This window comes from Typopeltis vanoorti, chromosome 15 (genome assembly GCF_054136105.1).
Source record: "Typopeltis vanoorti isolate ZY-2024b chromosome 15, IOZ_Tvanoo_1.0, whole genome shotgun sequence".
Lineage (NCBI taxonomy): Eukaryota > Metazoa > Arthropoda > Arachnida > Uropygi > Thelyphonidae > Typopeltis > Typopeltis vanoorti.
The window spans coordinates 16,904,628-16,918,081 of NC_143563.1; the positions used below are offsets into that span (position 1 = coordinate 16,904,628).

The 13,454-nt window shown below is 35.4% G+C and overlaps 1 protein-coding gene across 4 annotated transcripts in view; it reads right to left on the reverse strand.

Moving 5' to 3' along the window:
• Window positions 1-13,454, reverse strand: part of LOC150098421 (uncharacterized) — a 215,367-nt gene that overhangs the window by 90,706 nt on the left and 111,207 nt on the right. For all 4 annotated transcript variants that reach the window (XM_090404580.1, XM_090404581.1, XM_090404582.1 and 1 more), the window contains exon 3: window positions 8,664-8,765. In XM_090404580.1, the coding sequence (XP_090260706.1) occupies window positions 8,664-8,765 (102 nt within the window). The remainder of the gene's footprint in view (window positions 1-8,663; window positions 8,766-13,454) is intronic.

Below are 13,454 nucleotides of genomic sequence, written 5' to 3' on the forward strand. Positions count from 1 at the left end.
CTAGCTAAACAAAAGTCATGGGGAGGAAATTGGCAGCAACATAGAAAATAAATATCAAGAAGGTGGCCAGATATTCTGGAGATTGTTTAAGAAGCTTAGAAATGGAGGAAAGAGCTGTAAAAGGAGTTAGAGATGATAAAGGTGACATGAAAACGGGAGAAAAAGATATCCTTGAAGTATGGAGTAATTACTTAGAAAAATTGCTAAATGAAACAAGCAGTGATAGCACAGTGGTAAAAAACACTCAACAGGACTACAGTCAGGAATACATATCCACACTTGAAGTAGAAAAAGCCATCAAAGGCTTGAAATGTTGGAACGGCAGCAGGAGTAGATGATATTCAACCAGAAATGCTGAAATATGGTGGTATAAAAGTCTTACAGTGACTGCACTGCATAGTTCAGAAGACGTGGACAGAGGGACCAATTCTTGGTGATTGGAGTAGAGCTCTAATAGTGCCCATATATAAAAAGAGAAATAAAACTGAATGTGAGAATTACAGAGGTATTTCACTACTGAGTGTTCCAGGTAAGATTTATGCCAGGATACTTGAGAAACGGTTGAGAAGAATTGTGGAAGAAAAGCTTGGTGAAGAACAAGCTGGATTCAGGCCAAATAGAGGCTGTCAGGATCAGATCTTCACTTTACGACAAATAGTTGAGAAATCGAAATCATGTGAATATAACAAAGATCTATATTTAAGTTTTGTCGATCTGGAAAAGGCATATGACAAGGTGCCAAGAGAGAAGCTATTCAATATGCTACAGTTACTGGGTCAATGGGGGCTTATATCAAGCAATACGCAGTCTTTATTTGAGTTGCAAGTCAGCAGTTAGAATTGAAGATGGTTTAATGTTAATTCTGGTGAGACAAGGATGTACATTATTCCCTCTCATATTCATTATCTATATGGATCACATTATGAAGGAAAGTGGTATTAAACATGATATCAGAATTAAAGATGTTAATGTCAGCTCTTTGCTTTATGCAGATGATGTTATAAATCTAAATAAATCTGCTACAAGTTTGCAAGATTCTCTGACTAAATTGAATAACTGTTGTAATAGATATGGTATGAAGGTCAGCAATAAAAAGACAAAGACAAAGATATATTTAGAATTATAACATCATCTGCTTTATGCAGATGATGTTATAATTCTAAATAAATCTGCTACAAGTTTGCAAGATTCTCTGACTAAATTGAATAACTGTTGTAATAGATATAGTATGAAGGTCAGCAATAAAAAGACAAAGACAAGAAAATAGGTAGAATCGTTGAAAATGTCAACTCTGTTTTGAATGGAGAACCAGTCGAAAAAGTAAAACATATCAGCTACTTAGGCACGATTTTCAGTGAAGATGGTAAATTAAATATGGAAATAGACAACAGAATCAACAAAACTGGTATGGTAGGAAGTCAAATGAATAAATTCATATGGAATAAGAGAGAAATTAGTCAGAACACAAAATTAGCTGTATACAAGACAGTGTTCTAACCAGTTTTAACTTATGGATCTGAGAGCTGCGTCAAAAGTAAAACATTTGACTAAAGACTAGAGACCGCAGCTATGAGAGTCTTGAGAAAGATTAGAGGCATGAACAGATGGCATCAATAGCAATATCATATTAAAAACGAGGATATTAGAAAAGAACTTGACATTGTCAGCATCCAGAAATGCATTAGTAGAGTTAATCTCAGGTGGTATGGTCACTTAAACAGAATGGGTGAGGAAAGATTAGCAAAACAAGTGTTCTCTGCCAGGTTCGCAGAAAAACGATCCAGAGAAAGACCAAGATATAGGTGGATTGATACGGTACAAAGTGCCTTAGACGATAGAAATATAAGATCTGATAATGTTGAGAGTCTTGACAAGTAACAGACTGATTTGGAGGAATATTGTAGATAAGAAGTTAGTAATGATGTAAATTTTTCATGTAGTGCTATCATATCCTGTACACCCCCTTGAGAGCATGTCAGGAATTTGATGATGATGATATTTGCCTCTTTCCTTGCTATTTTCATTACCTTTGTTTTTCTGATGTTAATTTTCATTCCATAATTGATACAGGATTCCAGTAATCTGTTCTTCAACAGATGTTGCAGTCCTGTTCCAGTGTTTGATAGTAATGCCTTGTCATCTGCATATCTTATTGCAAATATCTGTCTACCTCCAATCTTTATTCCTTCTTCCGAATTCTTCAATGCTTCGGAATACATATTGAACAAAATTGGTGACAGAGAACAGCCTTTTCTTACTCCTCGTCCAATGATACCTGTTTCTCACCATGGCAGTTTGTCCCATACATAGTGAGATAATTAGCCTTCTGTGTTTCCATCTATATCAATCTTTTCCATATATATATATATATATATATATATATTCATTTTTCTAAATTAACTGACTTAAAACCCGAGAATTATAAGACAATGACATTTATTTGAATGTCATTGTGTTATAATTTCACATGAATAACAATCTTAGCTATAATTTGGCTGACTCTTTCAACTCTACTATTAGATACTGGAGATCGCGTGATTCCACACACGCACAGGTGTACAACAATAGAACTTTAACTCGGACTGTAGTTCAAGCTCATAATAACTGTAATTTACAGTCGAATATTATGGCTTTATAACTGTATAGCTTTAGAGTGTGTCAATGTTAATTTCGTGTCTTTTAATATCTTTCTATGTTCTTATCGCCTGATGAAGTCATTCTTGACGAAACATGTTGCGTTTTTTCAAATAAATGTCATTGTGTTATAATTCTCGGGTTTTAAGTCAGTTAATTTAGAAAAATGAACATATCCCAACCCTGAGTTAATAGTACTAATCATCATATATATATATATATATATATATATATGGAAAAGATTGGTATTATTATATATATATATATATATATATGATGAGTATTATTATTATTATTATATATATCCTCTATATACCATTCTAAATCAGCCTGAATTTTTTTTTTAGATGCAACTAGTGTTTTCAAATCATACCCATCATTTTCAATTGTGCATGGAAGATTTTTATGGAACTGACTCTGAAAACCTTTGGTTACAAAATCTGAAGAGTGGAGCTCAAGCATATAAAATGCTTTCTTGGTTGAGTTAGCATTTTAATGTAATGTAATAATGGCACGGCCAACACTAGATCAATGTCAGTTTTTCTGTACAAAAAACTTTTTGGAGTTCTCCTTCCAATTGTGTAAGCTTAATTTCCATATATCATTCATTTTTCAAATAAATTCTTTACGACTGTTAGGACTAACTGTGTTTATCTCGTTTAGATGATAATGTTTAAAGATATATAGCAATAACCAGGTAATAAAATGGAATGGTAACAATCATTTTAAAAATTTTATGGAATTTACAACTGTGTTAAAAAACTTATTTATTATCCCAACGTTTCGATCTTCACATCAAGATCATCATCTGGAGCGTACATAAATATACAGGACAAGCTGAGTTACATTGTTAACTGTAAGCTAGAGAAACAATGATTTGATCACATGTTATTCTACTGGCATGACCTCTGGTGAAGGGGGAAAAAAAATTATTATAAATTACATCAAGCTAAATTCTATTTTACGATGACAGGAATAAACATTCTTTCAGATGGTTTTCTTTCAGAAACAATTGGTGTCCTATTTTTAGTATTACAATTCTTATTTTTGATTTACAATACTGGATTTTCTACAGTCCTGTTTATAGTTGTTCTTAAGTGAGGAAGGTTCCGTGGGTCGAACATATACCTTCCATATGTTTGGGATTTTTAAACCATCTTTATTGTTCAGATTGGGGTGGTTGATAACTGATGTAATCTCACAGGCTTCCTTGAATTTCCATTCATACCATGTTTTAGTGTGATGTAGACAGCTAGTGGTTTTCCAGTCAATTCTGTGTAAGGTATTCACAGGGCATGATCAGAAAGGCTAGCTTCACCATTATTATTATTTTTAATATGTCATTTATGTTCCTTTTGTCTAATAGGAATTGTGCGTCCTGTTTCTCCTATATATGGTATGTTGCAAGTACAATAAATCTGGTATACTCCAGGGTGGGCTAGTGGAGGGAGTGGGTGTTTGGATGAGTTGAGTGAGCTTTTTAATTTTGCAGGAGGTTTAAAGGTGGCTTTGAGGTTGTACTTTTGTAGTACTCTGTTTATTTTGTCTGATGTTCCTTTAATGTAGGGAATGGTTATAGTTTTACTGTAGTCTGGTTTGTCTTTGTTTTTTATTGTGGTCTTGTAGATAATTTTGTTAATAGTGTTTTGGCTGTATCCGTTTTTTTTTTGTAAGTTATTACTGATAATTTTAAATTCGTCTTTCAGTGCCTGTTCACTGGAACAGATCGTCTGAGCTATGTTTTTTAGCATGTTGATAACACCTAGTTTTTGTGTTGGGTGGTGGTATGGGTTTATGTGTATATATTGTTCCATATGTGTCGGTTTTCGGTAAACAGTGAAGGAAAGATTGCCAGAAGGAAGACGTGTGACAAATGTATCTAGAAACGGAAATGTGTTGTGTTTTTCAATTTCAATTGTGAACTGTATGCATTTGTGTTGTTTGTTTAGGTGGCTAAGGAATGTGTCTAATGTCTGGCGACCATGGGACCAGATAGCGAAAACATCGTCAACATATCTAAGCCAGACTTTGGGTTTTAGAGGGAGGAATCTAGGGCAAGTTGCTCAAAATGTTCCATGTAAAAGTTAGCAATGGGGGGGGAATGGCGAGCCCATGGCTGTGCCATCTTTTAGTAAGTAGAAGGCGTTTTGCCATCTTACATGCGCAAAGAGCGCTGTGATATCTGGAGGGAATTTGTTCTGTAGGAGAAGAATTGTGTCATTGATTGGGACATTCGTAAAGAGGGCAGAGACGTCAAAACTGACTAATAAATAATCTTTTTCTAATGTAATGTCTTTGATTATGTTTATGAAGTGTTGTGTGTTTTTGATATAGGAGGGGGAATGACCTACCAACTCCTTGAGTGCTGCCGCTAATTTTTTGGCTAAGTGATACATTAGGCTATCAATTCCTTCAACTATAGGTCTTAGCGGGGTGTTTTCTTTGTGAATTTTTGGTAGCCCGTAAATTCTTGGGGAGCGCGCGTAGTGAGGAAACGGTTTTTTGACTGTATCTTCGGGCCATGTGGTAATTGACTTAAGCAGTTTCTCTGTTTTGTTTTTTGTTCTGTTGGTTGGGTTGTAGTTAGCTAATTTTTATGTGTTATTGTCAGAGACCAGCAGATTCATTTTTTTTACATAAGTGGTAAGGTTTAAAATGACAGTGGCATTTCCTTTATCGGCTGTGGTTATTACTATGTTCAGATTTGTTTTAAGTGATTTCATCACTGTTAATTCGTGTTTAGTTATGTTGCTTGTTATTGTTTTGTTATGGTTTAAAATCTTGGCAGTTTCTATACGTATTTTGTCTTCTATGTTATTAGGAATGAATCTTAGGCCTCTTTCCATATTACAAATAACTTCAAGTTGGTAGGTCATTCCTCCTCCTATATCAAAAACACACAACACTTCATAAACATCATCAAAGACATTACATTAGAAAAAGATGATTTATTAGTCAGTTTTGATGTCTCTACCCTCTTTACGAATGTCCCAATCAATGATAAAATCCTTCTCCTACAGAACAAATTTCTTCCAGATATCGCGGCGCTCTTTGCGCATGTATTACGGTCGGGATATTTTGTATGGCAAAACACCTTCTACTTACAAAAAGAAGGCACAGCCATGGGCTTGCCATTATCCCCCCTATTGCTAACTTTTATATGAAACATTTTGAGCAACTTGCCCTAGATTCCTCCCTATAAAACCCAAAGTCTGGCTTAGATACGTTGACGATGTTTTCGCGATCTGGTCCCATGGCCGCCAGACATTAGACGCATTCCTTAGCCACCTAAACAAACAACAGAAACGCATACAGTTCACAATTGAAATTGAGAAACACAACACACTTCTGTTTCTAGATACACTTGTCACACGTCTTCCCTCTGGCAATCTTTCCTTCACTGTTTACCAAAAACCGACACAAACGGGATAATACGAGGGCTGTTTAATAAGTAATAAGACTAATTTTACTGTCGCGAAACCACTCATCACAATATTAATTTCTGTGGAATAAAGAAATGTTCTGTATTAACAAAAGAGGTTGATAGATGGCGTATACGGGCTGATGTGCCAGAGTGTCACGTGACTAAACGCAAGCTTGTTTCAGCACGCCTACGAGCCGCAACCAGTCGTCGAAATCGAAGCATCCTTAGAACAGCGCTTTGCGATTAAATTTTGTGTGTGTTTGCAAAAATCGGCATCGGACACTTTTAACATGATACGCGAAGCTTTCCACGATGAAGCAATGTCGAGGGCAAGTGTTTTTCGCTGGCATAAAACTTTTAAGGAAGGAAGGCAAAATGTGGAAGATCTTGAATGTGAGGGAAGACCTTCAACGCCCATCACAGAGACAATGATCAACACAGCAGAGATTATCATCAAAGAGGATTGCAGAATTACAGTACACCAGCTGCATGTTGTCCTGAATATTTCTGTGGGAAGTGTTCACTCAATCATGGCTGAACATTTGGGACTGAAACGTGTTTGCGCCCGATGGATTCCCAAACTCTTGACACCGGAGCAAATGCAGCATCGAGTGGATGTGTGCACAGAATGGAAAGAAAGATTGGAACACGATGGCAGCAACTTCTTAAAATGCTTTGTTACAGCAGATGAAGCTTGGTTGTATCACTATGACCCTACAATGAAACAACAAAGCAGTGAATGGAAGCATTCATCTTCGCCTACCCTCAAGAAAGCAAAAACTGTAAAATCGGCTGGTAAAATTATGACCATAATGTTTTTTGACTACGAAGGCATTGTTTACGGCTCATACTATGCGGATGTTTTACGGACAATGGTACAGCACGTCAAAAGGAAGCGTCCATTGCTGAAAAATGGCTTCTTATTGCACCACGATAATGCAAGGCCACATATTACTGGTGGTGTAGTGGATGTTTTGCATAGAACAACATAGATATCCTACCACACCCTCCATCCTGATCTCGCACCATGCGATTTCTGGCTGTTTCCTCAGCTCAAGAAACCACTAAGAGGCCACCATTTCGAAAGAAACAAAGCATGTGTAAAAGCTGGGGTGGCGGTTTTGAAAGAACTCTCAAAAAACGGACTTTCACATGTGTTTAAGAAATGGACGCAACGTTGGGACAAATGCATCGCGTCTCACAGTAGTTACTTCAAAAAAGACCATGTAAATGATGACGATTAAAGGTAATCTGTTTTCTGTATAAATATAGTCTTATAACTTATTGAACAGCCTCCGTATATACACATAAACTCCTACCACCACCCAACACATAAACTAGGTGTCATCAACGCTAAAAAACAGAGCTCAGACGATCTGTTCCAGTGAACAGGCACTGAAAGAGGAATTTAAAATTATCAGTAATAACTTACAAAAAAACGGATCCAGCCAAAACACTATTAACAAAATTCTCTACAAAACCACAATAAAAAACACAGACAAACCAGACTACAGTAAAACTATAACCATTCCCTACATTAAAGGAATATCAGACAAAATAAACAGAGTACTACAAAAGTACAACCTCAAAGCCACCTTTAAACCTCCTGCAAAATTAAAAAGCTTACTCAACTCATCCAAAGACCCACTCCCTCCACTAGCCCACCCTGGAGTATACCGGATTTATTGTACTTGCAACATACCAATATATAGAAGAAACAGGACGCATAATTCCTATTAGACAAAAGGAACATAAATGACCCATTAAATATAATAATTATGGTGAAGCTGGCCTTTCTGATCATGCCCTGAATACCTTACACAGAATTGACTGAAAAACCACTAGCTGTCTACATCACACTAAAAAATGGTATGAACGGAAATTCAAGGAAGCCTGTGAGATTATTATCAACCATTCCAATCTGAACAATAACGATGGTTTAAAAATCCCAAACATATGGAAGGTATATATTCGTCTGTAGAAAATCCAGTATTGTAAATCAAAAATAAGAATTGTAATACTAAAAATAGGACACCAATTGTTTCTGAAAGAAAACCATCTGAAAGAATGTTTATTCCTGTCATTGTAAAATAGAATTTAGCTTGATGTAATTTATAATAATTTCCCCCCTCCCCCTTTCACCAAAGGTCATGCCAGTAGAATAACATGTGATCAAATCATTGATTTTCTAGCTTACAGTTAATGATGTAACTCAGCTTGTCCTGTATATTTATGTACGATCCAGATGATGATCTTGATGTGAAGATCGAAACGTCGGAATAATATAAAAAGTTTTTTTTAACACGGTTGTAAATTGCATAAAATTTTTTAAATGAATGCTGATCACCGCGTAACCCTAAAAGAAAGGAATGGTAACAAAGTTAAATTTTCATTATGTTTAGCATCAGAGCATAAGTATAGGCTAAAGTTTTCCTAGCTCATGCTTTTCTGGGCTAGAAAACATATGAATCACAAAGCACATCAATAATAACTATTACTTATTTAACAGTGTTTAAATTAGGAAATTATTTTTAATTCTGTAATTCGGAGTAAAATTTCTTAGATGCTACAATAAACACTAACAGCTAAATAAATAACAACTCACCAACTGAACAAATGATACAAAACAGATTATGTAAAACACTGAAGAAAATGCAATAAAATAACTGAAGTTGGGGTCAGTGCAGGTGCCACCACTATACTGAACCTGTAATGAAAACAAAGTATACCAATTACAACAAACAATTTTGAAGTACATAATCAGATTTTAAAATATTCAAAACATACATAGAATTATATTTCACCTCAAATGTTCTGATTGAAATTATCTATTTTTTAATACAAAAGAATCTCTTAATATTCAAATAATTCATTTTATCACATTCAGTTCTTTGAGTAAATGAGTTCAAATGAATATATTTTTAGAATGTTCTGAAATAATGAGTCTTGAAAAAGGGTGGATTTCAAAGAGGTGTAAGATAGCAAGCAGAAACAGTACCATACAAGAATGGTTAGAGAAAGAGGTTTCCAATTACAGATTTGTCTGTGTGTGTGTATATATATATAAAGCAGGAATTTGATGATGATGATATATATATATATATATATATATATATATATATAGTTGTGGTTAATATCTTGGAGAAACAGAACTACAATAAGGGACCTGGGTCAATAGGAACAGGATTCTCAATTACAGCCAGCAATAATTTATAAAAATGAGGTCTTACTTTTGCAATCTATGTGCATTTTATGAAAAAGTGATATGAACTATATATGATAATCCCATATGTGGGGATATTTTTGGACTCTGCAAAGACAACTGAAGTGCAGAAATCTTGTGTATAAATCAAAAGAAAATGGAAAAACAGATTAGGGACATGGAAAGGAGATTTGCTACTGGAAAAATACCAGCAAGTTGTGTACAGGAAGCAATAGCCCAGAAAAAGAAGATAAACAATGACATATCACACAAAGCTCTTTTTATTATGGTAATCCCATTCACAATAGGTAGTTGTTCGACCTAGAGTACATTAGTGCTATCAATGGGCAAAAATGAGAGTGGAAAAAAAGAAACTTATTAACATTGGATTTGGAGATTATACTTTTTAGGAATACATAAGAGAAGATTGTTCCAAAAGACAGCAGCAGAAGAAATTAAGGAAAAGGAACTTGTTCTGTAAGTTTGGAGATTAACTGTGAAGATGTTTTGAATAGCTGATGCATGTGTTTTAACAGATTGAGAAAAGAGTGAAAGAATTATCAATGCTTCAGACTTCTAAGCACTAACTCTACACACTGCAATCATACTGTTATAACCACATTATACGTTCAGTTTAATCTGAATGGTTGAGAAGACAAATTCATCTCTCCTATTTGATAAAAAGAGGTTTTCTTATAAGGCAAACAGCAGAGTAAGAACATTGCTCCCTTTTAAAAAAGACTAACTTTCAGAATAACACACTTTCATAACAATAACAAATTCTGCACAAGATTTAATAAAGATAATTAAGACAAAATAAATCATTCAATCAATTAAGAGAGTGAAGCAACAACAGTTAACATGGCCACTCAGTAATTTAGAATTAAGAAACTAATGGCTGACATGGAATGCCCTTTTAATTTGCATATTACTCATCTTAGATTTAGGTCACATCATAAAAAAACATTTAACATGTGAATGAAAAAATCTCATTCCCACATCTTTCATACTTTACATAATATTTTGGTGGAAAACCAATTTTCTTTCATATGTAAAGATCCAGTTATCTTAAATTATATGAAACTATTATCTAAGTAAGATTAAATCTTTATTAAGCGATTAAGAGTTTTCAGCTCCACACAATTATATCATCCTTCAGAATTTTTGCAACTTAAACTGTTCTCTCTCCCACATGAGAAAATGGAAAAAATGTTTGACCTTGTATAATGACACAAAGGTTTAATTTCTCAATTCAAAACTGCTGTCTACCTTTGCTTACTATGAGAATTAATTTATTCATCCATTAGTATGAATTTCCTGCACATAATGAATGTTTTTTCAGATGTTACCACTGTTAAGCTATGACAGAAGAAATAAGTCAAAAGAAATTGTGCAAATGTTCAAGGCATTTTAGACAGTATTATCTTCTTTGTATTATATCACCTACTTAGTTACTCTAAGCTGCATGCTGTAGCACTCAAGAATATTTGGTGGTTCATTTTGTCTTTATGTACTGCTCAACTGCTGCTCCCATAGTTTCGTACAGTAGTAGTAACAGTCTGTTCTGTAGTCATTCTTCTTCTTCCACTGTTATCTTACTAAATAGTTGTCCTTTTTTTCTTTTTATCTTCTACTGTTGGCTGTCTATTTCTATTCTCCATTCCTTTCCTCTCAATCTCTTCCACTGTCTCTTCTTCCTCCTTTTTCCTTAAAGCATTTCATTTATATTTCCTGTCTTTTCAATCTCATGATCTCTAAGGACCAATAGTTAGACCGAATTTTATGCATGTTTTGATTAGTCCAAGGGCTACAACTCCATGTGAGAGTAAGTAGACCACTGTCCTTCATTTACATATGGACAACTGAAAGTAAGTTGAAAATTTGGAATTAGCATTATTATTGTTATGCTAATTCCAGAAAAATTAGCATAATTTTTTTTCTTCTTGTTTTATAACTTGGGAGACCTTTTTGTAGGAATTCATAAGTGGATTTTAAAGAGTCCTGAAGATGAATTTTTACACATGCAGTCTACTTGGCTATCTTAAAATGTCTTCAGACTCTTAAGACCCTCAGGCTTAAAACCTGTTTATGATTTTCATATGGATTCACAAGGGATATTCAATTGATGGCTGCCAATGCAAAGTTTGATGTTTTGCTTGGCAAAGTCTATCTTTCAAAGACTGTGCACACGGATTTCATATATACATACATACATACATACATACACACACACACACACACACACACACACACACACACACACACACACACACACACACAGTCAAAATTGGAGAGAGTTACATGGGGTGATACTGACATCAAGTCCATCTTAAAAGATTTAAACACTTAATTTAAAAAGATGAACGTGCTTGCTATTTTAATTATGTTAAGTGCAGGATTTGCACCTTCAGAGTGCAGAAGTAATAAAGTGAAGTATATATAGGTGAAAATGTGCTCTAGGAGATCTAGGCATATGCTTGCAATAAAGATGAGATAGTTGTAAACAAAATTGGTTAAATTGGTCACAGTTTATACTGAGATGAGAAAACTTGCGAAGATCCACAGATGAGAAATTATGACAATATTAGGACACTGGAATACTGGTTATGAGAAGAGGTTCAGGAAATGTAAATTGCAAAACAGTGAATAAGCAGAGGAGAGGTAATATGATACAGTTGGTGAGAGGATTTGAATGGGTTAATACAGAAGGGATTATACAGAGTGAAAGAAAAAGGGAAGAATAAGAGGCTATATCCCTAGAAATTGTACTTTGACAAGGAAGTGAGTAGTAGTTGAGTTTTTACATGAAAAGTGGTGGGAATAAAATGCAAATTGCCAAAATGTATCAAGAATGTGAAGAATATGAGGCCTCTTCAGACTCTTCACATTCTTGAGCCTCTTATTAATCTACTACCTCCAGGAGATTATAATAATAATAATTGCTGATTGCTTGGCAAGGTCTATCTTTCAAAGACTGTGCACACTGATTTCATATATACATACACATGCACACACAGTCAACAGACACTATAGTTTGAGCAACAAAGAGCCATGGCACCCACCTTAATAAAATGTAGGACCTCTTTTCACTGCAATGACTGCAGCAATCCTACTGGGCATACCCAGTAACACAAGCATACGATATATCACTGTCAATGTCACGAACTATCAATGGGAATTTTGGACCATTCTTCCTGTAGGCATATAACGAGATCCTGGACTGTTGTGGCAATATGTCCCTTGACCTCACCTGATGCTCCTGTTCATCCCACAGATGTTCAATAGGGTTGAAATTAGGCTCTGTGAAGGCCAGTCAAGTGTAGTGACATTCATGTCCACAAACTACACAGAGCAGCAACCTTATGACATAGTGCATTATCTTGCTGAAAGAGACAATGATCAGTTCTATAGAAATGCCACAAAGTAGGAAGTATTGCATTGTCCAGAATGTTCAGATACCTCTCAGAGTTATCTGAGGTTATCTCAGACAAACAGAGGTCTGAGGCCAAAACAGGAACATACCAGGAAATACATACCTGTAAATGTTTGTTTTGACAACAGTAGTGCAGTGTATAGAGACCTTTTGAAATAGCCCCCCCCCCCCTGCGCGGTTAGCCTAGTGGCTTTGCGCTTCGCAACCATATGCCTGGGTTCGATTCCTGTCGCCGACATGAGGAGCTTAAGGACCTTTCTCAGCCATAGCCAAGTTAGCCAGTCTTGGGCGTGGACAGCAAGGTTCACCCCCCCCCCCCGAGTTTATCTGGGGTTTTTCATCCCGCAAGCAGGCAAACCGGCCCCATGAACACACACGGATCTACAGCCATAAATACTTATCCCCCATGAGGGGGCTCAACTCGCCCCAATAGGGACAGGGGAGAAAAGGGAGGAAACTCCATATGAATAAATAAATAAACTAATAAATATATATATCACATTTTTTTTTGAGTGGTTAGTGTATGCATACATTTCAAACAGACTGTCAGTTCAAATCCCACTGTGGGCATGATGGTCTGTGAATGTTTTTAAATGGTAGATGAATTTCATTACTTGATGTGCACCCTGCTTACCTGGATGGTTGAAGTGGCTTGAAAAAAAAATAAAATAAAAGAACTCCACATTTGATCACTACAGTTGAGCTTCTGGATCATCCAATTCTTACCAACCCACAGTCCTAATGTACCATAGGCTAACAGC